General features: G+C 45.3%; 1 protein-coding gene across 1 annotated transcript; it reads right to left on the bottom strand.

The window, feature by feature from the left end:
* Positions 1 to 442: 442 nt before the first annotated feature.
* On the bottom strand, positions 443 to 23,406 carry LOC142583609 (uncharacterized). The gene is made up of 9 exons (XM_075694099.1): positions 22,959 to 23,406; positions 21,052 to 21,232; positions 13,367 to 13,598; positions 10,949 to 11,108; positions 9,774 to 9,919; positions 6,995 to 7,115; positions 4,498 to 4,662; positions 1,642 to 1,770; positions 443 to 703 (listed from the first exon to the last, which is right to left on the bottom strand). The coding sequence occupies exons 1-9, from the start codon at positions 23,397 to 23,399 to the stop codon at positions 521 to 523; spliced, it is 1,758 nt and encodes a 585-aa protein (XP_075550214.1). The 5' UTR covers positions 23,400 to 23,406; the 3' UTR covers positions 443 to 520.
* Between the last annotated feature and the right edge of the window lie 921 nt (positions 23,407 to 24,327).

Below are 24,327 nucleotides of genomic sequence, written 5' to 3'. Positions count from 1 at the left end.
TCTCTCTCTCTCTCTCTCTCTCTCTCTCTCTCTCTCTCTCACTCTCTCTCTCTCTCTCTCTCTCTCTCAAATTCGACCATTCCTGCACGGGTGGACAAACGTGCTGCCGAGCTACGCCGCTCTGAACGCGGCGCGCGAGGCTAATTTAGCTCCGATTGCGTCACGCACGGCACGACTACAGCGCCATCTGCGCACACGGCACACGCAAGGTCGAGTAACGGCTTCTTTCCTCTACGTAATGATAGCAAAGTAAGGCGCGTGGCTAATAGGGTCACAAAGACAAACAATAATTCTATACATGTTTTCGTTACAGCGGTGTCAGCAAACGAAGCCCTTTGAAGTTTTTAAAAGAAGTTTCAAGTAAAAAGAATGAAACAAAGCGTTTGACAATACACAATGGTGGATTTAGGGTACAATACATACTGGTGGATTTAGGGTGACGATGCGAAATGTATTTATTTGATACCGAATTAGATTGATGGATGCAAGACGTATACCGCTCAGTATAGCAGCGGCTCATTCAAAACGGGAAGAGCCATCGCCATCCCTTCCAAGACCTTTTAGTCTGCAGAACGGCTGTTGCGACGACGTCCTCTCCGTCCATGCCGAGTTGGGGGCAAGAATCGTTCAACTTGCCCCCGATGAGGTAGTGAATGGCCCAGCCGAAACTTCTGCGCCCCAGATACCGGTAGGCGTAGTCGGCCTGCACAGAGAAGAAGTTTACTGGTCGATTTTCAAGTCTCCCGTGCCACACGAAGAACCGACGCGATTCTGTTTACGAGCTTAGAATATCAAACATCCCTGAAACGTATCCAAGTATATTTTGTCTTGGAGACCGTGGTGGTAACGGTCTGATCTTGCTGAATTGTGTTTCACGAAGCTGCCGCTTTGAAGGGTCTCTATACAGAAAAGCAAAACACTGCGTAGAATGGTGCATTAAGCTTTAATATTTTTGTTCTTTTCTCGGCATAGTTGCATGTTAACGAAGAAAATGAAGGTCGAACTTCTCTTTCTTTAAAGAAGAATATCGCGCCACATCAGACTGCCACATCAAAAAGACATTGTGACGTTACGAATATAGCTGGTATATTTCACTATGTATCTATTTTTCGCAGTGATAGTCCAAAACAGAACTTGCTAGCAGGAATTTACCTTTGTGTTTCCTTTTGAATGCAATTGAAATTATCCGTAAACGTCCACCGAGTCTGTGCCAGACGAAGATATTTAAGTAATGACTTCACGAGGAGCTCATGCATGAATTTAGAAGTGGAGTCGGGTCCTGCTTTTTGTGTTTGCTTCCTTTCTGACATAGGAGAACTCTCCGCACAAAGATTGGCGTATTTACAATTTCAGAGGTAGAACCCACCAATATGCTAGATCATCTTAACACTTCTCTTCAGCATAGCTTTAAAGCGGCAAACAGAAGGTTGACGTAGCAACCATGATCGCATTGGGAGGATCACGTGGTACCATGACACGTCTTACGGGGAGCTACGGCCACGGCCTACGGTAGTGCTAAGACACAAACCAAAGGAATTAAGTGCGTCGACAACGACAATGCATACCTTTATGTAAAATTGTCTGAGATTCATGTGGATTTTAGCACCTGCAAGAGGCTTCTAAAGAGAAATTTGAGAGTACCTTGGACTTAATGGTGTCCGCTGTTTCGTAGGTAGCCTGAGTCAGCACATTTTCCTTGTAGACGTGTGCAATGGCAACGCTGGCTTCCGGCACTATGCTTGGATTCACAATGCTGGTTCCGCTGCAGACCTGTTGCAGACAAGAGACGGCGTAGAAGATGAAACTCGGGCATGTAAGAAGGTCTCACGTCATCCGGACGCTTTCAAATTATCAAAAACGTAATGGAAATGAGTGTGTCGAATTGAATAATCATGCCGAACAGATATGAGGAGATCCGCTGATTTTTTCTTGAACGCTGGGATTGCAACAAACGCGATTTACACGCTATAAGTATATAAAGGCAATTCTGTATTGTGAATCCATAAGAGAAGGACAAATGTGAATTAATGAAGTGATCAAATATTGCTTATCAAAAGATCAAAGGTTTTGCATCTGTAAATGGTCACTTGACTACTCTGCAGTTGTGAAATTTACATCACGAACGTAACTGCATCTAAGTGATTGGAATGTGAGCCCTTGTGATATAAGTAATTGGTCAACTTTGTCTTTGATCCATAATAAATTCCAGAGTACGTATCGTGAAGTAACCTAAAGGTGCCTTGCGACCAGTACTAATTAAGAGGCGAAAATATCTGCTATTTTAATCCAGCTCATCGTGAGACAAGCGAAAGGAAACATTACCTCGGCAGTAAATGTACTGCAACGAACCATAGACCAGACCAATATCTGAACTTAATGAGTGTATTACAAGCTGGAATTTATTTTTCTATCTATTACCGAAAAGGGGGTGGCAGACAGACCGTCATTAAATTTCTTTTTTTTTTACCAAGGTATTATGTTTGGTGTCTCTTGCTGGTTGGTTACAAGAGCAAGCGCATTTTAATGCGATAGCACACTTATACGGACACGTGAGGCGCGTTCGCACCGTCAAGGCCGCCGTCGTGCTGTCTCAATATCGATGCACATGCACAGCCAGCGCTTGGAAGGTTACAGAAGGCCTCCCGAGATGCACGGAGCGTTTCGCTGCAAAACCGACGAGAACAAGTGGACGACGAACCGTCACGCTCGGCTCAATAGGCTCTGCCATAGCCGAGGCAGCGCGCTGGCTTCCGCATCTGGCACGAGCGTTGTGCTCATACCACACCGCGGTGCGCGCGCTGGTCAGAGCGGAGCGTCAAGCTAAATCTGGCAAATATTTCCCCCCTGGGCGCTGATCGACGCCAGTGCGCTGACCAACGCCAACGCGCACCAACACCGTGTTTGGTGGCACCTCGGTGCGGGCACCCAGTGCGGCGGCTGCCGGCGTTTCTCAATGCGCCAGTGTTGTGACACGCCTGCATCATCGGCCAGGGAAGCTGTCCCCGCTGCTGCGCAGCAGCCCACTTTTATATGGCATTCGCTTGCCGTGGTCACCCCATGAGCGTGGCGGCAGGATGATGACTCTCTGACGACGACGCAGTGACGACGATGGAACGACAAAGGCGGTAGGACGATGACGACGGCATGGCGGCGATGAGATGACGATTCTGAAATGATGGCGATTGCTGCGTCGCGCCGTGTCGGCTCTCCGTATTGTTACAGAACACCGCGAGGAGAACTTGAGCCCGACGCTAAACGTTGCTATCGCTTTCGCCGCTTCGCCTTCGGGCGAAACTGTCAATTATTTGATAATTTCACTTTCTTTTGAGGCGTTAATTACGCTCACTAGAATTAACACTAGCTGTAGTTGCTTAGTGGATATGGAGTTGGGCTGCTGAGCATGGAGTTCGCAGGATCGAATCCCGGCCACGGCGGCCGCATTTTGATGGGGGGCGAAATCCGATAACACCCGTGAACTTAGATTTAGGTGCACGCTGTAGAACCCCAGGCGGTTGAAATTTCCAGAGCCCTCCACTACGACGTACCTTATAATCAGAAAGTGGTTTTGAACTAGCGGAAATTGAAAAGCTTGTAAAAAATATCCGACTCTGCACAAGATGCAGTATACTCACTTCGTTGCTGGAAGTACAAACATGCTGAACTGTATTCTTTCTTTCCAAAATTAGTTGCCTTTGCTTGGTCGCAAATAACGAAGAAGGCATTTTAATATTTTGGTCGTGTTATATTGATCGTCATGAATGAAAGTTGGCATTGGCTTTCTTTCCTTTTGTAGAATGCTACATGTGCAACGTTACGGAACAAAGTACTCGTGGATGAATTGCACCGTTCGCTTGCAATAAAATTTGATTTAGTAAAGCAATTTAAGGAAGACCTCTTCCTCCTTGCTTTCTTTCTTTTCAGATGTATGATACTCAGTATAGATAAGTGTTTAGTATATACAGCATGATGTGCGAATACGAGGTCACAGGAATATTAACTTTCCCCGGTCACCGAAGAAAACATCAAAATATTTCCTTTTACTTTCGTGGTTCAGACATTGCGACGGTTAGTATTAAGCGCAGTTGGAGCAAGTACTGTGAGGACTGTGGAGTTCAGCTTGAACGCGTATATCCGTTTATTTTCTCGAGATAACTTATCTAAGTACCTTGTACATTAGTATTACGCATAAGTTAAAATGAAGTTAGGTCCTTTATGTTGGCTGTCTAAACGAAGAAGAATGTCTCTGTGTAACGAGTCAAGAAAAGCTTTGGTCGACACATAGCGCGATTATTTCGACTCGAGTTCATGGAAATCGCGTACATCGATACACCGAGAAGTTATATATACATACTTCGAACGGTCCTAATGGCCACAAGTTAATAGCATTGAGTATATAAAAAAAATTTTCATGCTATGTCAGTTGAAAGCAAGAGTGACGGGGTGCAGAAAGGAAAGGCAAGAGTGAGCGGAATAACATCTTGACACGCGGCCACTTACGTTAGAATAAGGCACGGCTTCTCGGTCGACACATTGGCCTCCGTACATCGCCGCATTCTCCCAATTGTCCTCCATGACGAAACGGGACACAATCGCACTCAGCGACAATAGCACGGTCACGTATCTTGGGGTCCCCACAGCGTTGATTAGCTCCACAGTCGTGTCCTGCATTAGAATTTCAACATGAATGAGTATGTGAATCATGCTGGCAAAGTGGTGTATCTAGCAGTATTTCTTTGAGCTGTAATAGGAATGGTATTGCTTTCGTTTTGTTCATGAAAACGTTGCACCAATGCATATTGAATCAAGGTGGCATAGATACTGGAGAAGTTACGAATAAAAGAAACCACTGCTTTCTGTAGGAACTGATTAGACCAGTCTAACAGCACCTCATGAAAAAGAATGTGAGCGAAAAAAAAATACATAGGGGTGGCGGTGTCTCTGTTTCTTCTTCAATTGCGTGTTTTATGGGGATGTTGCTGTTAGTAACAGTGGATCCTTACCAAATTGCCCGATCTGAAGTCACAATAAGCCCATGGTTCATTTGCGCAATCGTCATCCTTGATGGTACAGCCCATCGCAGTATAGTTTTTCGAGCGAGGAATACGCCGAAAGCATACATTTACTCGCGTATCAACCTTGATCCTGCAATCCCAATGTACACAGGGTATAATTGGTTGCACATAAACTAGATGAAGAATGTAGTACCGTGATCCCGGCTTGCGCGTATAGGCTGCTCATAAATACAGAATTTTCCCGGCTGGCATGCGTCAAGAACTTTAATGAACGCCATGCGGGTATCCGCGAATATACGCTCAGAATGCGTGCCTTGCGAACCACTTTCAACCTGCGGCCTCTTCTACCGAACAATTTATCAGTTTCAAAGAACGAAAGCTCGCTTCTGCGTTCACCCGATCCGCGCTGTTCCATCACGCGCGCTGTGCTGGTGCCCGCATGGAAATTCGCCTGCTCGAGTGGTAAATCTGGGACAGAAGTTTCGTTACACGGTCCAGAGAAACAGAGTAGGGACTCACGGCTACGTGCGCGTACCGGCAGGCTGGTACGATGGGGGTGAAGGAACCGCACGTCGCAGGCACAACTCCATGCTATAGTCTGTTTAATTAAAACTGTCAATAACCTAAATGTATACGAGAGGCGTCTTTTACGCAACCAGTAGGCTCCCTTGACAGCATTCATTATTTCAGAGTGGTGGAATATGCGATAGAGGACTCTGACCTAAACAACGACTTTTCGGAAACTTGCATCTATACTTAGGGTTTTCCCAGCTAACGTTAACCAAGCTATTCAACAACACATATAAAAAACAAAGCTTAAGAATACACCGTTGCAAGATACAGCTTTAAGACCACCGGGTGTTCGATCACCCGGCCCCTGACTACTGGACACCACAGGTATTGTAATTACGTCTTGCGTTGTGTGCCCTTTAAATATATATATTTTTTTGGTTGAACAGCGTGGTTAACGTTAGCTGAGACACACGGTAGAACGGCACAATAACTTTACATGTAGAAGAAATACCTATCACGCTTTGCTCTATGGCACTGGTGTACTATATGAACGCTGCAAGGAGGCAGTCACCAAAAGGGTCGTTGGCACTAGGTTGGCAAAGTCCTTCAGAGGAATCTGGTAGCGGTTCTCCAATCATGGAGCGCCCGTCTTGACTAAACAATCATGTAACCCACTGGTTGGAGTTTGCCACCGTGCGACAGTCACTGCTTGAGAAGGCTGTGACTTGCTTACACTGAGTCCCGAGACAGGATCAAAAAGTTGACGTCGATTGATAAATGCGCATTCCAGTGTACGTATATAACCTAACTTGGCTGCACAGAAAAAAGTCTTGTTGTCGAGGCAACGAAAAACAAGGGGAACAGCCGAGATGCTATTTATCGGGCTAACAATAATGGAAATCAACAAAGCGCGACCAGCGCTTAGTACGTGCGTAAAACTGTACATAAAAGGACTCTATTTTCCCTATCAAGGACAATCACGTAAGGTAAGTTCAGCGTACTCGATCCTTCTTCTTTCTTCATTTTTTTCTTTTTTTTTCACATAGTGCATTGCTTTTCCCAGCACCCGTGCAATTGCGTGCACACGGTGACGCGTTCAACAAACCTCGACTGTTCCGTCAGACAGCTACAGAGTGGGTGAAGGCCGCCTATAATGCTACAGAGAAATGTGTTACTGATGGTGAGATCAAACTTTTGCCTTCTCGCACAGCAACTCAATGGTCTAACCATCAGGCAGCGATCGCCCGCATGCTCCTCGCGTGCCAAATTCGCTCTTTGTAACGTCTGGCGCGTGCGTCACGTGTCACACGCTCAGCCTTTGAAATCGGCCCATGTTTTTTCGTCAGACCGATACTCACAAAGTAGGCGAAGTGTGCCTATGATGATATCGCGTTAAAATGCGAGAAAAGGCTGCACTACAGGTGCAGTGTACCCTACGCTGCCTCCTTCCCTTCTTTTAAATGACTCACCATAGCGGGAAGAGGTACATGCAGGTTGTTGCTCAGTATCGTCGGCCCGGACACAACGCACTGCGTAGTGGGCCAGTGCCAGATGTGGGTGTACAAGAGGAGCAGGTTCACCGGCTGCGACCTGTAGTGGCGTCAGGACGTCGTCAACGTCATCGCTCCAGGACGAGGGGCGCTCCCAACTATAACTCTAGCTGCCCCTGCCTGACGTCAATTGGTCGCTTCCTAGGCTTACACGTTTGCTTTCTATTATGTTTTTTTAGGCTATACAGACTATAAATGTTTTCTTTCACAGATAACACAATTCAACTAGACTGCTAGATGAAGAGGACATTACTTTTACAATAAGTCGAAATAAATAATTGAATAATCATGGAGTTTTCACTAATTATGTATTAAACTAATTGATTTATGACACATACTGCAACTTACAAATTATAGCAGGCGAGGTTGCAAGACATGTGCACTTAGAACATATGTATTCTGCTTATGGAAGCGGTTTCCTCATATGAGCCGCCACACTTGCGCTATACATTCACTGTTGAGCTCCAAACATGTTCTAAATATTCACTGCTGCTTCGCAAATGACTTTTTCAAGAAAAACATCGTTTTATGTTTTGAAGAAGTAACCGGAACGCTACCGTATTTCGTAACACACTTTCGGAATGAATATCTAGAAACTGGCGTTTTTCTAGGAACTTGTTCCGAGAGAATTCGCCTGGTGAACTCACTGCATACAATTGAATAAATTCGAATAGTAGCCATAGATAATAAGTTAAAACTTAATTGGTGCAATTCCGGTAATTAGTCGATTATGCGTTTTAATATCTCGAGCAAACAATGTCCGCCTCATCGCGTAACTCAGCTTAGGGACTTGAATTGTGCTATCTGTCACACGGGATGTTAGAAAATTGCGTTGTCTAAAAAAAAATCAGAACACGCGGTATAATCACACCACATTATTCTCTGCCATACTAGACTGCGAATCCCTTCCCTTGGTACTGATTTTGTTAATTTATAGACCACTGCTTATTCGTTGAACGCATTTTATAACCTGTGCAACTGTGTTCCTAGGATTTAATCTCCACCAGAATGTCACCTACATTCTACATTCGTTTGCCTCTCTAATACCGCGTCTCCTAATTTTCTCATGCGTGATCACCTACAAATTTTCGTTACATCACTCTTTCTGTGGTTTCAATGCATTAGAATCAGGAGCGTGAGTGGAAGAAAATGTACGTGTGTGAAGTGTGGGAAGCCGGTCACACGGTAGAGGTATATATATATATATATATATATATATATATATATATATATATATATATATATATATATATATATATATATATATATATTGCTACAATTGCTATTGCAATTGCTACAAAGGAAACCCATGCGGGTTCCTCGAAAGAAAAGCCTCATAGTTGAAGAAAAATTCGTCCTGGTCCGGGACGAATTCCCATATTTATTTCCATATTATATATAATTCCCACATATATATTGCAACTAACAGGGGTTCGCTCACAACCACCATCAGTAGCACTTCGCTTCTCGAAGAGGTAGGACGTGGCGAGTGAACGACATTTTGCAATGTAGGGAACACGATTTAAGTCATGCATCCGCGACCTCAAAGAGGTGTGAAGTATGTCTCTCGCATTTACCGCTTAATTGCCTTTGAATTTTTGGGTTTCTATTGTCCTCCAATAATGAGCTCCGCAGTTTAGTACTGACGTAATGCAATGATTGCCCACTTACGTGTTCAGAGACAGCGGTAAGCGGCTGATCATGACTTCGCATTGTCAGTGATATACATTCCAAGCCATGTTTATTTGTCTGGACATTTCCTTCTAACAATCCGGATCGCCTGTCCATACTTCGCTCCGATAATAGGTACTCCTGCACAGCCTCAGGAGGCTGACTGCCAAACTCGAACTTTTGTTTTTGTTTGACGCTATTCAACAATACTATGGATTTCGCGTGTTAGTTGTCGAGCCTACCCGTAGACTCAGCCGATTCAACCATTCTTTCGTGGTTGCGAGACATCCCCAGCGTAGCTAAACGAGAAAATGGGATCTTGAAACCGCAGGTTGCCGAGATACTTTCCATCGATTCTCAATGCTAGTCCTTTTCAATAAAGCATCTTGTATACTTTTTTCAAGCATGCACTGAAAGCATAGGGCAGCTTCTGTCTTCTTGCCTGACACATATAGTTTATAGTACGTTGCCGGTTTTCTCGCGAGGAATTATGGTAATTGTGGGATCTCTACATATTTCTTAAAGTATGAAAGTACGCTTGCTCTGCGCTTTGATGTTAGAGGGAGGCAATATATTAGAGCTCGCTTTGCAGAAGCTGGCAAGACGAACTTCCCGAACCCCATTCAGGGGTCATTTTATGACTTCCGGCACAGAAGTTGACAACAGCGGTCTCTTAACGTACACCCGTTTCAGATATATCAAAAACAAAACCAGACAGTTTTAACGAATGGATTAACACTTTAGCCATAACAGAGATCTTGTAGTTCGCGTGACATAAATGACAGAGACTCGATAGCATTAGCGAACGTCACTTATGAGAACAGCGTTTTCGTTGTTTCGGCTGTGCAAGCTACTCCAGGAAAAACCGCGTGGTGTTGTTCTTTATGCATAGCACTCAGGAGAAATAATTTTTAGTGCAAGGCGCAGTTAGCGGCAATTCACAAAGTCCACCACCGATCCCGTTATCCGATGTATCACTAAGATGGTAGATCCTACGCACTACATCGAAATGCGAAGGAAAACTCACGTGGATATTCTTTTCAGGGTAGCAGCGAGGGCAACCTTTTCCGTGGAAAAGTTCGCAAACCATGCTTGTATTCCCAACAGCACGTATCTGCGGTGATCCTTTTGGCCAGTCATTGAGTTTGCAGCGACCTGGAGTGACTTGAAACGCTGCAAAACGCCATAAAATGTTAGTGCTTAAAAACAAGCACCGACGTTTAAGCATTAACGGAGATATGTAGTTGAATAATCGCTACTCAAAAAGACGTTAAAAACACGTGTGTTCTTATTAGTGAAGTGCTCAAAATACTTGAATAAAATCAGTTGAAGTAACACACACACACACACACACACACACACACACACACACACACACACACACACACACACACACACACACACACACACACGCACACGCACACGCACACACACACACACACACACACACACACACACACACACACAAAAGGCGTGATGTTGAGTCGATGTTCGTAATAAAGTCTTGTTTCAGACCCTACATTTTTCATACATTTATGAATTTCGCGCTTTAGTATTCTGCTTTTGGTGACATGTAACATACCCAAAGGTAGTTAATGTTATACTGGAGTCCTCCACTACGCCAACCCTCATAAACCACTGTGCCCGTTTCCGGGGCACAAAGTATAATATTAAAGAAAACTTGAAAAATTAAAACTTTACCATGTTTTAAATCAGCAACAAAAACCGCTCCCACTATTAGTGCATTTGCAACGGACGAAATAGACATATAAAGGATCTAAATAAACTTATTTCGATGAAACTTATGGAAACTCAAAAGTAAACGAAAGTAAACAGAGCGAGTTCCATGTACAATACAACATGAACCGCAAATTTTATTGGCGTTAATTGTTCTGCGACGGCTTTTACAAAATTCGTTTTTTTTTTCGTTTCGTGAGTTGCGAAATTGTGGACGCTCATGGCCTCAAGATTCATGGCGTCGTATCTTCGAAATATGGCGCATTTGCTCATATTTATTAAGATGGCCTCTTTCCTAGCTGCTCTACCACAAGTCAGTAAAACTCAAAATTTTCATTAGGGTAGAGCAGCCTTCGTCCGAACTGGTTCATTCGGTGCCCAATTAAGACATTGCTAAAGGTCAAAATGTATTTCAGTTGGGGAAGCTCGAGGCAAAATTTCGAAGCAGCAGCGGAGCTAACTTACGCCCAGGATCTTGAGGTTGAAGCGTGCGAGCGTGTTCAAGGTGCCGTATGTACCACTGGCAAACGTGAGTCCATGGTGCTTGACATTATTTGTCCAAAGCTTGACAAACTGCGCCACGCCGGCGGAAGTCTTCAGCTGGTCGAATGACTCGTCGCCTTGCCTGTACAGTGGCGTCGGCCAAGACAGAAAGGGAAACAATAACCCGGAATCATTTCATATTTTCACAGTAGGGCCTCCACGTTCGCGACTCGGAAGCCGAAACAGTGTGCATAGCTTCCCATCGAGTGTATTATTTATTGGAATACATATTTAAAAAAGGCCTGCAACATTTACCCGAATTACGTAACTTCAGAAGGATTATCCGCCCAGGCATACATAATTTGAAGACATATCAAAGGAATTCATTTACTAATTAAACTATTTATGGTAATTAACTTCATAGTTACCAACTTTACGGCGCATGTTTATATTGGAAGGCAGAAGAGAATCGCCATCAAAGTCTAGTTCCGGGTTTTTACATATCATAATGGCGATGTGCACCGAAATGAAGGGAATCATTATTCACTTCGCTGTACTCGCCTGTGATCGCGGCGCCGTGGAACACGGCTCTCTGTTCGACCCCTGAGCCACGTAATAGCGTGATATAAAGTGAAGCTGGCGCCCGCACTTGCCTCTCGCCACGATCTTATTTCGATTGGCAGTGTGCGCAACTCCCGATCGGATGCATAGTCAGCGGAGTCACTGCAGCAGCAGCGATGATTTGCCTTATCGCACCACATAGCCAAGATTTGTCTTACACCGCCCTGGTGCGTCACATGGGAGTTGCCAAGGAAGCGACACCTAGCATCGCTTTCTCGAGGTGCTGCAACTTTCGGGTATTGCGGGTAACGGGTATTACGGGTAACGGGTATTATATATATAGTTGTGCTTGCCGTCGCTTCGCTTTCACCAAAACAGATTTGTGGCTTCGCTCTATGGTGGCTGCCACCGTGGTAGATCAGCAGTATTCTTGCTTCGAATGGCTTACTGCTGCGTGTTCACGCCGGCGCTTGCGCGATATATAAACAAAATTCTCACACGTTGTTTTCGAGTGTGTCGAGTTACTGGGGTCGGGAAAGTGATTCTTGCTGCTCATGGATAAAAAAAATAAATTGCGGGATCTTACAACGCATCTGATTTGGAGGCACGACATACTGGTGGACTGCAAAATGATTTTGACGACATGGCGCTTTTTAACGTGCGCCCAAACACGGTGGTAACTCAAAACGTCACCGCGAGATGCTCACCCGCAGGCGGGCGTTGTGAGAACTGATAGGATTTCGTCTTGCAATATAACAGTTATGTACTGCAAGTTTCTCACTCGTTTTGTTGTTCTGACGGGTACGCACCACTGAGTTTATTTGCGCGTGCTCACAGGCATGCCTCGTTCTCGCTGTAGCCGTGTGTCCGTGGGAAAGTATTTCCTAACCACCCACTTGATTTTCCGTTCCTGTGGCCGTGCGTCATTTGTTCGCACGCTGCTCAGAAGCGGCCCCACTGCCGTATTTGCTGGGATCGCATCCTTGGTGCGACACGTGATCACATGAGCATGACACGTGATCACATGAACATGAGATGGAACATTTCAAAGTATGCACCCTAGTTGTACCAAAGCGACTGGAAATATAAAAATTAATTGTGTGAATTCTATTGCGTTTGTAAAAAGAATATTTATGCCAGTTTTTCCCCGTATTACATTATAAACCACGTGTAAAACATGACCAGATTAAAACAGACTTTCACTTTATTTTTACCTAAAAACATTTCCTTGTGTCTTCGCAAAATAAATTGCAGTGACAAATTTGAATTTGTAGTAAGGAAGTGTGAGTCCTTGAGGGGCGGGTGATGAATTCTCGGAAAAATGTGACCCTAGAAGAGTTAAAGGCAAGTGGAAAAACAACCCAAAATCTTTTGGGCACATTTAGCGGGCGAGAACGACTTACATTTGTAAATATGATGCAACGGAACTGAAGTCGCATAGACACATGATAGACATTTTACTCCGTATTATGAACTAAAAAGAAAGAAGAAAAGAAAACGTAGCAGGGCAGACACTAAAGCTTGTGCCTGTCACTCACTGCATCGCGGTTGTTTCCTTCCCCTTAGAGCTCCTTTGGCGTGAAAACGCCCCAGATAGTCCAAGCAGACGTTCTTCATTTAGTTCACAATGGGAGCCCCTTTTTTTGTGTCAGCAAGGCTGCTTAGAGAGCTCTCCGGGACAAACGCTTGAGCAGTCTAGCCTGATACACAGCTTTCTTTCAAGAACCCCAACCCCAGCCCCAAGCGCTCAATGACTAGAGATCAAAATTTTTTTGGATGCGGAGGCAACAGTAACAACGAAGAAAGCAGTCTGCAGCGAAAAAAAAAAAAGAAACTTACGTGTTGTACACCGTAATGCCGTATTTATGCTTCTTCGACGCTGAGGCCGTCAGCACGAGCTGCCTTATGCAGCTCGAATTGGGCCACTCCATAAAGGTGTACTTTTCGTCCAGCTGGTAGTAGACGAGGTCGCAGAAGTCGTCCGGCACCGCCACGATCTCGTTCGCCATGCTCTCGGCGCACTGATACATGCACACGAGGGGCTCCGGTGCAATGGACGAGGTCACGTAGTCTGCGTGAAACATCGAATCCTCAAGGAGGTCGGCAGGACGCGTTTGCAAAGCTTACGCACAACGGGGAGCTGCATGGTGATTAGTAGGGATGCGGCGTATAGGAGAGCTGTTTCCGCCATTCGGAGATGCTTATTTTTTTCAGATTTCATGCTTTCTTTATGTGAAAGTAATGCTTATGCAGGACACTGACTCGCGATGCGGTGTTTGTGTTGCGCAAAACTCCAGCTTCACGCAGTGCCGCCGTTGGATTTTCAGCGGACCCGTCGTGACTGCTTGGGTGCTTTGGCGTCGTTCTGCCGAGCGAGAGGTAGCGGGTGCGACTGCCTGGCCGCGAAAGCCCCATTCCTATGGGGGTGGCGTGCAAGAACGCTCGTGTCGAATTTGGCAGAACTTTCCGCGGGAGGACGTGAAAATAAATCGGATCTCCTACATTGCAGCGTCTGGCCTAATCCACCGGGCCAGTTAAGTGACGTCCGGCCACGTAATTTAATCGTCGGATGGGTGCAAGGCTTCGTAAAGCTTCTAAATGGCTTTTTTTCCCTTGCAGCCAGCAACGTCATTGCCGCTCTAATTTGGTTGCCTTGCACTGAATTAATGTTATTTGACTCAACTTTGGAGCAGCCTTGCTGTAATTTGTTTACCTCGTGCTGAACTAGTATCTCTTAAGTTTGGAGCAGTATGAGGGAGATCAATTTAGTAGCGTCAGCTGGAGCGGCAAAGCGGACAGATAGGGAGTCGCAGCTGCTGGCTTCACTTCTGGCGGCAGTTGGGGTAGGGTCACATTTGTCTCATTTTTATTTTATTTCATTTTATGGGCTTATATATCTTATGTCTCGGTGAAGCCTGAATCAGTCCGACCTGACAGAAAAAGTCATCCTGCAGTGTACGTTTCTGGGTTGCCGACGTTATACTTTATCGTTTCCTCTGTGTAACATCCGAAAACATTTCCGACATATAGTGCAGCTGGGACAGTAAGTGGCATGTTCAGTTGTCAAGGAAGCTTTTTGGAAGGCCACAGATGTTCATAGGAGCCCATCACTTTTTGCCCATTCCTACCCATTATATAGCATTACCTCGCTTATACTGTAATGCATTTATGCAACCAATTTTTTGTTAGTAATGTTAAATGACTACTCGTGTTGTCTTCACTTTCTCTCACGCTTAGAAAAAGTGCGCAATGCTGTGTTTCCTTTTTTTCCGCAAGGTGCCTTTGGTGTTTGAAGTGTTATATCTGTGATCGAGGTGCTTCTCATGTGACGGAGGTTGAAAGAGAGACTGTTGTCATGGCAGCTATGGCGCTGTCTGTAACTGTCATGACGAAATGCAGTCTCTTAACTGCCGTGCTAAGATATAAGATAAACGTGACCTGACCCCAACTCCCGACGAACGTGAAGCCTGCAGCTTCGACTCGCTAGCTGCGAGGGCACATCTTAATAGGATACGAACGTATTCTCCCAGCGAGACCCGTAGGTAACGTACACTTTGCAGCAACACTTAGATCTAAAGTGGATGGAAGCATTTACAAGTCAGCGGTCGAGATACTCAAGAGACGTTTGGGTTGTTTGTGAAAAAAAAGCACGAAAGAGATTGGTCGAACCGGATCTGTTAAAGGCATAGGTAGTTCTACAAGGTGAGCATGGAAGTTTTAGGGAAGACAAGAAAGATTAAGGGGCGGAAGAACATTAAGGAAGTGAATACAAAGTGCTAGAATGAAATGCATGAATAGCGTACATGATCAACTCAAGCAGCATTGGCAGTTATTCGTCACCTCCCCATTTCAAAGCGGATGCCAATACACCATCATCATAATAATGGCGATAACAGCGCTATTGGCTACAATTTCCGATAATTCTTCCAATTTTATTCGCTGTCTTCGGTTGGATGATTTCAAAGGGCTTGGTGGTTTTTGACGAGATGTAAATTAAACAGCTATAGAACTTCGACGCGACCTTGTACTCGTCCCTCCCTCGTATCATCCAGCGTATTCTAGCACAAATTATTGTTAGGACAGAACGCACAGTGTCCGAGACGAATGGTTTTGATGCAGGGACGCACGGTTTTACTTGATCCGTAACTACAACCTCGACATTGTGGTTTAGCTAGCATACACAAATAAGCTCTCCATAGGACGCCTCAAGTTTCTGCTATTGAGGTCGCCTACCTGACACGCGGGAAGAAAAAGAAAACAAGGAAAACATACGTTACGGCTGCAAGCCACTGAATAAGTGCCCGTTACAGGAGAACATGTCCTTTCTTTCGCGGGATCGAACCCCGGCCACGGCGGCGCATTTCGATGGGGGGCGAAGTGCGAAAACACCCGTGTACTTAGATTTAGGTGCACGTTAAAGAACCCCAGGTGGTCGAAATTTCCGGAGTCCTCCACTACGGCGTGCCTCATAATCAGAAAGTGGTTTTGGCACGTAAAACCCCATAACTAAATTTTTTCAAACATGTCATTTTTTCTTCCTGTGTTGCGAAGTAAACGTGCAAATGTGCAGTACGAGGCAGCTAGGGAAGATAATAATGTTTTACTTGCCAGATGCGCGTTGTCCTTTGAGGTTAAAGATATTTTTCCCCTGGAAAACATTACCTGAAAGAAAAGCGCGGCCAACGAGACCATTAGCATGCAGCATGCCACACCGATGACTTTTTAGCACACATAACAAGCACGGCAAGTTCACAATAAATATTTACTGATATAGTTATATAAATCAAACCTGTGGCTGGCATCGGCGTATACAAAACAGCGTAGGGGATCTGTAGTACTTGCGTCATTCCAAATTTTAATACTTTCCTTTGTAACAAAACCAAAGTCAAATCTGCAAGATTAATTGCCATATACCGAGTAATTTATCATAGTGCGAATATACGTTGTTAAGTTTATCCACGAAAGTTTATCCACGAACAGGGCATGCAAAGAATGCAGAAAGTGCTGGCCACGTTATTGTGGAAGCTGCTCACTGCAATAATTTGCAAGAAATCGAATCGGTCGTCGCAAGCTTGAACAGCTGGCGACGACGAGTTGCCGACAGACAAGCTTCGTGACATTAGAGTATGGCCTCCAATACCAATACCCGCCGTTGACGCTAGTCAGCTGAGCGGACAGCGGCCAACAAAGATTGAGCTCCAGGCCAACAGCGATTCCCCTATTCAAATAGATGTAGAACGCAGGAGATTCTTTTATGGCACAACCGCTTGATCCACATGAAATAAGTTTGTTGCATTTGAGAGACAAAGTTATATTGCAGTGACTCTACTAAGAAAAATTTCAATTTATGGCGTCCAATTTTTACAAATCTTCCCGGTAAGTGGAAAGGCAGAAAAAGAAGAAGCATTAAGTTTGCACATCCGTAACACTGCGCCAAAAACACATAACGTCGTTCTGCAAACTTGATTTTTTAGTGGAGCATCCAAAGAGGAAAAATGCGGTACATGAATTCTGAACTTGCCTGAAAGTGTTACAATCTTTATGAGGGTATTGCCAGAGTCCTATTCCCGATTTGTTTCCAGAAAAACGTAATAACGATTTCTTATACGCTTATTGTAAGCATGTTCATTTGTAGGTTAGCACGCACAAATGAATAAAGTACAGTAATGACATGTGCTTTCCAAAGGTATTTTCTATATAGAAAAGGCGAGGTGGGTGTAATCCGCAGAGACGTCTGCCAAAATGTGTTCCACTATTTGGGCTTGTAGTTGTCTTCTAAGCAGTCAAAGGAGACTCTCTTCACTGCTCGCCAGAATTGGAACGAGTTCAGAAGGCGCGCAGCCGGTGAACCCAGTACTTCCATTCTGGACACTGTCAAATTCCGCTTTACTATCGAATTCGCCATCTTGTGAAACGGTTTCGAAAGCGAACCGCTATAAGGTATTCTCGAAAAGTGGGCTAGTTGGTTTTATATACTTCTCGCAAGAAAGTTATAGCAGAGGAAAGACGAGGTTGTTCGCTTTTTTCGTCTCTCGGTTTTCCTGCACTTCAACTTTCTAACGAGAACGTTATAAAATCGCGCCCCAGTATGTTCCACATCCGCCCACCATGGCTTTGAGTGGCGCTGGCCGACATTCCTACGGCTAGGTCTAATAATAATAATAATAATAATAATAATAATAATAATAATAATAATAATAATAATAATAATAATAATAATAATAATAATAATAATAATAATAATAATAATAATAATAATAATAATAATAATGCTTATTTCCCATCAAGAAAGAGGGAGGAGGCTGCAGGTAAAAGCTGCACGAACAAACAGCAGCTTGACAAGGGCCCGCAGCACCTGTCATACATACATAGTCAAGTTGGCGAATGGATTGATAGCCGTCGCCGTAGCACAATTGGTAGTACAATGCATGTGTAATGCGAAGGTTCCCACCGGTGACAAGGCATCATTCGTACACTTTCATTTCCCTTTTCTTCATTACTTAAATTTCAACTACGGCTAATTTCCTTGATGATTTCCTTGACTTCATTGTCTCTTCGCTTTATGTGCTCATGATTAACAAAATCGAGCCCCTCGGTTCCCCTTGTTCTCTAGGCTGCAGAAATGAGGTATGAACTTGCTTTATACTAAAAAACAAACACGAAAGATAATTACACCTGGGCAAATAGGCCCACTTGCAACCACACCCATGCTCGCAGATGCTCTAGTTTGTGTGGGGGACCTGGCTAGCGCGTCTGCGCCTGTGTGGGTGTGTGCGGGGTTGCGAGTGTGCCTATTTACGTTCCTTTAATTGTCTAACATATGTTACCAAGTATCCCAACAGCAAATTCTTTCGGAAACATGAAAGGACCGGTCGTTGCGACTAATGCAGAACCGAAAGTGTGGCGGCAACGGAACGTACGCTTTCCTACGTACAGTGGCACCACAATGATCGCGTTCATTAGGAAGAGCACTCCGAGCATTACGATCATTTTGGTAATGATACCGTCGCTGCACAGCCTGCAAAAAAGAAATCAAGGAGAAGAAATTAATAAATTAATCAGAAACGAATAATGTTCGGGAACAATAGCGCTTGTTATTCGTATTGCGTTTCTCTCAAGAGAAGATTTTTGTGACGCGCATAAACATCACTGTACTTACAAGCAAAAAAAAAAAAAAAAAAGAGTGAGGCTCTGTTTCTTACAAGATACGTAACGCAAAAATAAATTTGTCTGAGGTGTGCATTTATGTGACTTTCGCCAGTGGGACTATGCCAGTTGGCTCTAAAAAGGAAAGAAAACTATTTGAAAAAAAGTAAGCTGAACTGGTGCATCGCTGCGTACACAAAACAATTTGCTAAGTGTGATCGAACAGACGTATTTTTCAAAACGACATAATCGAGTTTTACTTACCAGCAGGCTGTAAGAAACACAGAATGGAATTATAAATGTCGAAATTAATAAGCACACTTAATTTCAATAAATGAAATACTAGCCCTCGGAATCGTGCCCACTGCGATAAAAGTAGCTGTCACACTCAATAAACTTAAGCATCTCAGAAAGAAGAAGAAACGGTGCAATAAGAAAAACTGTCCCGTGGGCTCTAGTGCCCTTATCAGTTATGCTCTCATGAAGCGTTTGTTTATTAACTATAAATTTACTGTGGAACACTTGGTTCACAGAGGTATTCAAGAGAAGTTTTCTTTGTCTCATTACCGCGGTTAGACGTGGGTTGCTTTCTCACTAGATATATTTGTCGATTTATATACAGGGTGTGTGTCCGAACTTACTTTAGCCAGAGTTTAAAAATATGCAAATGCCACGTAACTGGACAGAACCAGGTTAATGTTTGCCTTCCCTGGAAGGTACTCACATTATTTTTTTTTCATTTCGCCTAGACAGAAAGAGAGCGGTTTGGATCAGAGAGCAAACGAGTATAGCCGATATTCTAAGTGACATTAAGAGAAAAAAAAAAACTGGCGCTGGGCAGGTCACTTATAGCGCAAGTTAGATAACCGTCGGAGAGGTAGGCTTACAGAATGGGTACCAAGAGAAGGGATGCGCAGTAGAGGAGGCGGAAAAAGACTAGGTGGTGCGATGAAATTAGGACATTCGCGGGTCCTAGTTGGAATCGGTTAGCGCAGGACAGGGGTATAATTGGAGATCGCAGGGAGAGGCCTTCGTCCTGCAGTGGACATAGAATAGGTTGATGATGATGATGAACTTGAAATTTGGGTGTGGGCGAACTGAAATTTGGGGGTACGCTTGCGTATACTTAGACAACTCTAGTGAAGTTTCTGCATATTTCTTTTTGCAGATAGTTCGCGAGCGGTGTATATCGTAAACATCGCACGACATCAAGGTTGTGAGTTGCGCTGCGCGTAAACCTTATTATTGAATGAGACTGCACCTGGCACATGATTACTATAAACCCTATGCATCCCGTTCAGTTCTAGAGCATTTATTTAACCAATTCACGCAAGCTTTATTTCCCATACATTCTAGCTTGGGCGTTGCACCTGCATAAATTTTTTTCAGTCAGTAGGCCCAAGCAAAGCCTTTTTGCAAGAGCTCAAAAAGGTCTCTTAAATGTATTACAAAATACTAGGCGCAACTATGTCATGGACGTTATGCAAAAGCATGCCCACCACCAGGCTCCCATCTTTGAGGGGATCTCGTCTTCGACGATGCCAGCTAAGAGGTAATATGCTGTGGCCGTATTCTCCGTCGATCACTTTCGGGGATACGATCACTATCGTGAGATATGGCGTCACTCAGCACCGGAGGGGTCGGTGATGGACGACAGTTTCTCGCATACAGAGCCAAGCACGCTGTTTCGGCACAGTGCCACAAGTCGTTGTAGCCCATAAACGCCTACGTTTTTGGAGCCGAGCCATGCGAGAGGCTCGCGGAAGTGACCGCGTAACGGGAAATGATCGACCGATAATACTACTCCTAGTGAAATGATCATGTACCCAAGCGTCTTGCAGGCAACTATTTGAGCAACTGACCACGATATTACATCTCATGGTGTGCTCTAGAGCCTTGCTGATAGGCAGGGGACTAACGTTCAGGAACGGCCCAGCAGTCTATTCCTATCGAGGCGTGACAAATGAAGAAACGTTTAAACGAGCACTAAAGACAAAACACCATGCCAACCCACACTACTAGATGCTTTGTTCAGACGTGTATTGCGCGTTTGAATGTTAATCTTGTTGAGCGCGTTTTGATTTTCAAATGCAGCGTAATAATTTTTTTTCGTTGCTGAAGACAGAACCACCTCCGAGCGGGGCTGTCCATGCGCGACGTCCCGGAACGCTGGTGTCGGAACTCCAAGTGGGCGTGGCCAACTGCCTTTCTTTCTGACGTCTCTTGTAGGTTCAAGAAACTACCCTTGCTATAGGAATGACATAAGAACACCCTGCTTTCGGTTCGGGAGGTGTAATAGGTTCAGCTAGCTTAACTTTGATGATTTGTCCTTAGTGCCCCTGTAGGAATTACGGTGGTAAGCGGTAAGTTGGTCGTACATGGCCTGACGTTGCGGGTGTCGGGAACGTCGCCGCCTCTGCTGTCGTCGGTGGCAGCACTTGTGGCCGTGGCATCCGAGCTAGGTTCCGAGTAATGCAGGGCCGCCTTGTGCCGACCCGCTGCGACCAGGGCAGAGTACGCGCCAGGCTGTGCGCCTTGCCCGTTCTCCTCCTGCACTAACTGCGCGACGGGCAGAGAGATGTGCACGGCTGTTTCTCGAAACAGGAGATCGAGATAGGCGCGTGGCGACATTTACGGCCACCCATGGCTTTACACTTGCATATGGCAGCTTAGCACGTGACGTAATATGTTACGTGTGCACTATCACATCCTTTTTATGACTCCCCAGAGAGCTCAACGTATTTGTTATACGCTCATTTCGATACTTACGAATTTTAGTATAAGCGTGAAAAAGCGAATGCAATGCCCATAACTGGCATTTGAATGCTTTGGAGCGAGTGTTCAGTTGTTGGAAGTTAGGGACACCATTAACTATTTAATTGCTGTTGTAAGTGATTGGAAGCTTAAGTAACATTATTTTATTTTAGTAAATGTACTCTCCACAGCCAGATATGACCGTGAAAAAGTCGTTTGTTTTTCTTGATGTGAAATAGAAGTTGGGTCTGTGGATTTAAGTGCTGTTTCTCGACGTCGTTCATTGTGAAAGTAGTAACAGATACTTGCCGTGACACTTTAGCGAATATAAAGTGTTGCGCCAAAGAATTAACGGCCTATTTAGCGCTGAAATCAGTGAGTTATCGCAGAGATGTGTAGCACATCTTTCTACGATTTGTTAAGCATGTCCGTTTATGAGGCACGTTACACCAATGTCTTGTCAGTCTTCGTTATGGCTGAACTGTGCTGCGAGCCAGGCTCACAATTCTTCACAAAGCAAAATCTTTTTGTATTGCACTATTTCCAGTGTATACAACAATGCCGAAGCTTTGTGCCATGCCATGTGACAAAACCTAGATAACGTTTCGCACCTATTCTTTGTTGGAAGTGGTTATCTAACGTCCTGAAAAGCCATCGAATGGTATGAATTTGAGTCTAGAAAGGACTACTTGTGGGTATGCAATCTAGTGGCGATGATAAATGAACTGACAGACTCTTCATTATGAAATTTCTCAAGGTCGCTCCGACCAAGCAGTCCGACACTTATGCCATTCCAGGTATTGCCCAATATTACCGTGCTGATCGAGCCGCCATGTATTAGCGACGCACGCAAACACTGCAGACAAATTTTTCTACGGTATATTTAGTACGAAGCTTCATAATAGAGAGATCGTAATATTGAAGACTGGTCTGAAGAAGTCGAGGAATGAGATAGGAGGGATTGTGTTGAAGTTCTGCAAAAGTTCCGGAGACTTGAGAGGCAGGAGTCAATACTCACCAACTCAACATTGCAGTCGGGAACCGGCCTTTCCCATGACAGCTCGCGTCCACGCCGCTTTTATGAAAAACAATGCCACGTTATGTCATCATAACAATGCTGCAGAATTGGAGATCTTTCATTTGCGCTCCCGGGGTCCTTTGAAGGATTGCGTTCTATTCGTGATAACTAGCGAGTGAAGTGCACGTGTAGAAAACCAACGGCGTAGCGTGACGTGCATGACAATTCAACCACGTGTTTCGCCTTCTACGAGCTCATGTGTGTGTGCGGTCGCTTCAGTAGTGTTTGTTTTTTCAAGTGAGGCTGGAATGTTTCTCGCGCAAGGAGGTCTGCAGAAGTGGCCTTTGAATCCACGAAAAAGTACTGACACTTATTGCAGGCCACTAGGCCTCAGGCGCTCCTCACTGAGCCGACGACGTCGTGCCCTCGACGTTTGCCTACGAGGAGTTCGCATGGAGCTGCAAAAAAAAATTGTTTCGCCAATTCGCACCAAGGTTCGGCGTTACAACGCACCCCGTACATCGTGCACGCGTTGATCGGCAGGCCACCCATTCCCGGCAACACGAGGACGGCCTCAGCCTCGGCGGGGGTCGAGGCACTCGCCTCCCTCCCTTCGCTGCGAACGTCGCCGACGGCCGCGTAGGCGGCGGGCTGCTGCTGCTGCTGCGGCAACGGCATGAGGTACGTCTGGGGGACGGGCAGCTGGCCGAAGAACGGTGTCGAGTAGACTTGCAGTTGAAGCGGCGGCTGCGCCCCGCCCTGCATCACGAGCGGTGACGGTGACGCCGCGTTCGCGCCGGGGCTCGGCGGCTCGCCCCCCTTGCGCGAAGCCCGCGTTCTTCTCGAGGGCGTGGAGCGCAGCAGCGCCGCCAGATCTTTCGTCCCGCGACGATGGTCGTCCTCAGAGGCCGCCGCGGGGTCGGCGTTGCGAGGGGCGACCTTTTTCGATTTCATCCTCCGGTCACCTGGGCGCGGGCACGTCGATTACCGGTCATCGAAGAGGCGTAAGACGCCTCGTGGACATCAGGCGCTGCCGGCGCTTTAAGCTAACTATTGGCTTCGGGTATAAGAATAAGCAGCGGTCTTGAAACTTCTGCTTGAACATTGGGGAATGGCGAAAAAAAAATCACCTTTTCACAGCTGCAACGCTTTGGCGTCAGAAGTAAAATACGCAGACGCGAGTTTAACACTAAGAAACTAAACCGCTAACAAGACTAAAGAGGCACTTAAAATTTAAAAGTGAAGGGTCTAAAAAATAAAAGATCGTTCCACTACAACATGGCGTCCTTGTTCACAGGATAGTCAGTGAAGCTGTGAACATTATAGCATGCGAACAGAGAGTTCTTTGACGTTTACAGTGAGCTCACGACGACAATATTTTCGCGAGCTTTGCGTATCTTTCACGCATAATAATACAATTTGCCTCCTTTCCTGGAGATCCTCCATCGTGGTGGATGACTACGCGATATGTTCAATGGCAACTCGGTTAACAGATTCATCACGCCGGATGTTCGTCATTACCACTGCTCGGTGAACAGTAATGCGAAGCACAGCAGAGTCGGTGGTAACTTCGATGGTGCATCGCACTTGACTCGGAAGGGCTCTAAGTGTTTAGGATTAGTGCCCGACACGGCTTTAAAGGTTAACCTGATCAAAACGGCACAGGGTCATGTGTTTGTGAGAGAAATATTGTTACCTTGCGTGCGTTTCTTTCGCGTGACAATGTCGCTGGTGCGGGTAGGAAAAGTGATGTCCTCCTTGCCTCTCGACGACGACCTCTTGGAGTAAGAGCAGGAAGGACAGGGGCTCGTCGTGAGAAATCGGCACGGAACGATGCGAAATCCTTCTTCTTCGGCTTGTGCTCGTGCCGCCTAACAAAAGC

Source organism: Dermacentor variabilis, chromosome 5, assembly GCF_050947875.1.
Source record: "Dermacentor variabilis isolate Ectoservices chromosome 5, ASM5094787v1, whole genome shotgun sequence".
Lineage (NCBI taxonomy): Eukaryota > Metazoa > Arthropoda > Arachnida > Ixodida > Ixodidae > Dermacentor > Dermacentor variabilis.
Note: the sequence above shows the minus strand (reverse complement) of the source record. Positions and strands in the feature narration are given on the sequence as shown.

Coding starts and splice junctions, on each gene's coding strand:
- LOC142583609 (XM_075694099.1), bottom strand. CDS start 23,399: ATGAAATCGAAAAAGGTCGCCCCTCGCAACGCCGACCCCGCGGCGGCC. Junction 7,116..9,773: donor ACCCTGAAAAGAATATCCAC/GTGAGTTTTCCT, acceptor ACGCCACTACAG/GTCGCAGCCGGTGAACCTGC. Junction 1,771..4,497: donor AAGCCGTGCCTTATTCTAAC/GTAAGTGGCCGC, acceptor TGTCTGCAACAG/GTCTGCAGCGGAACCAGCAT.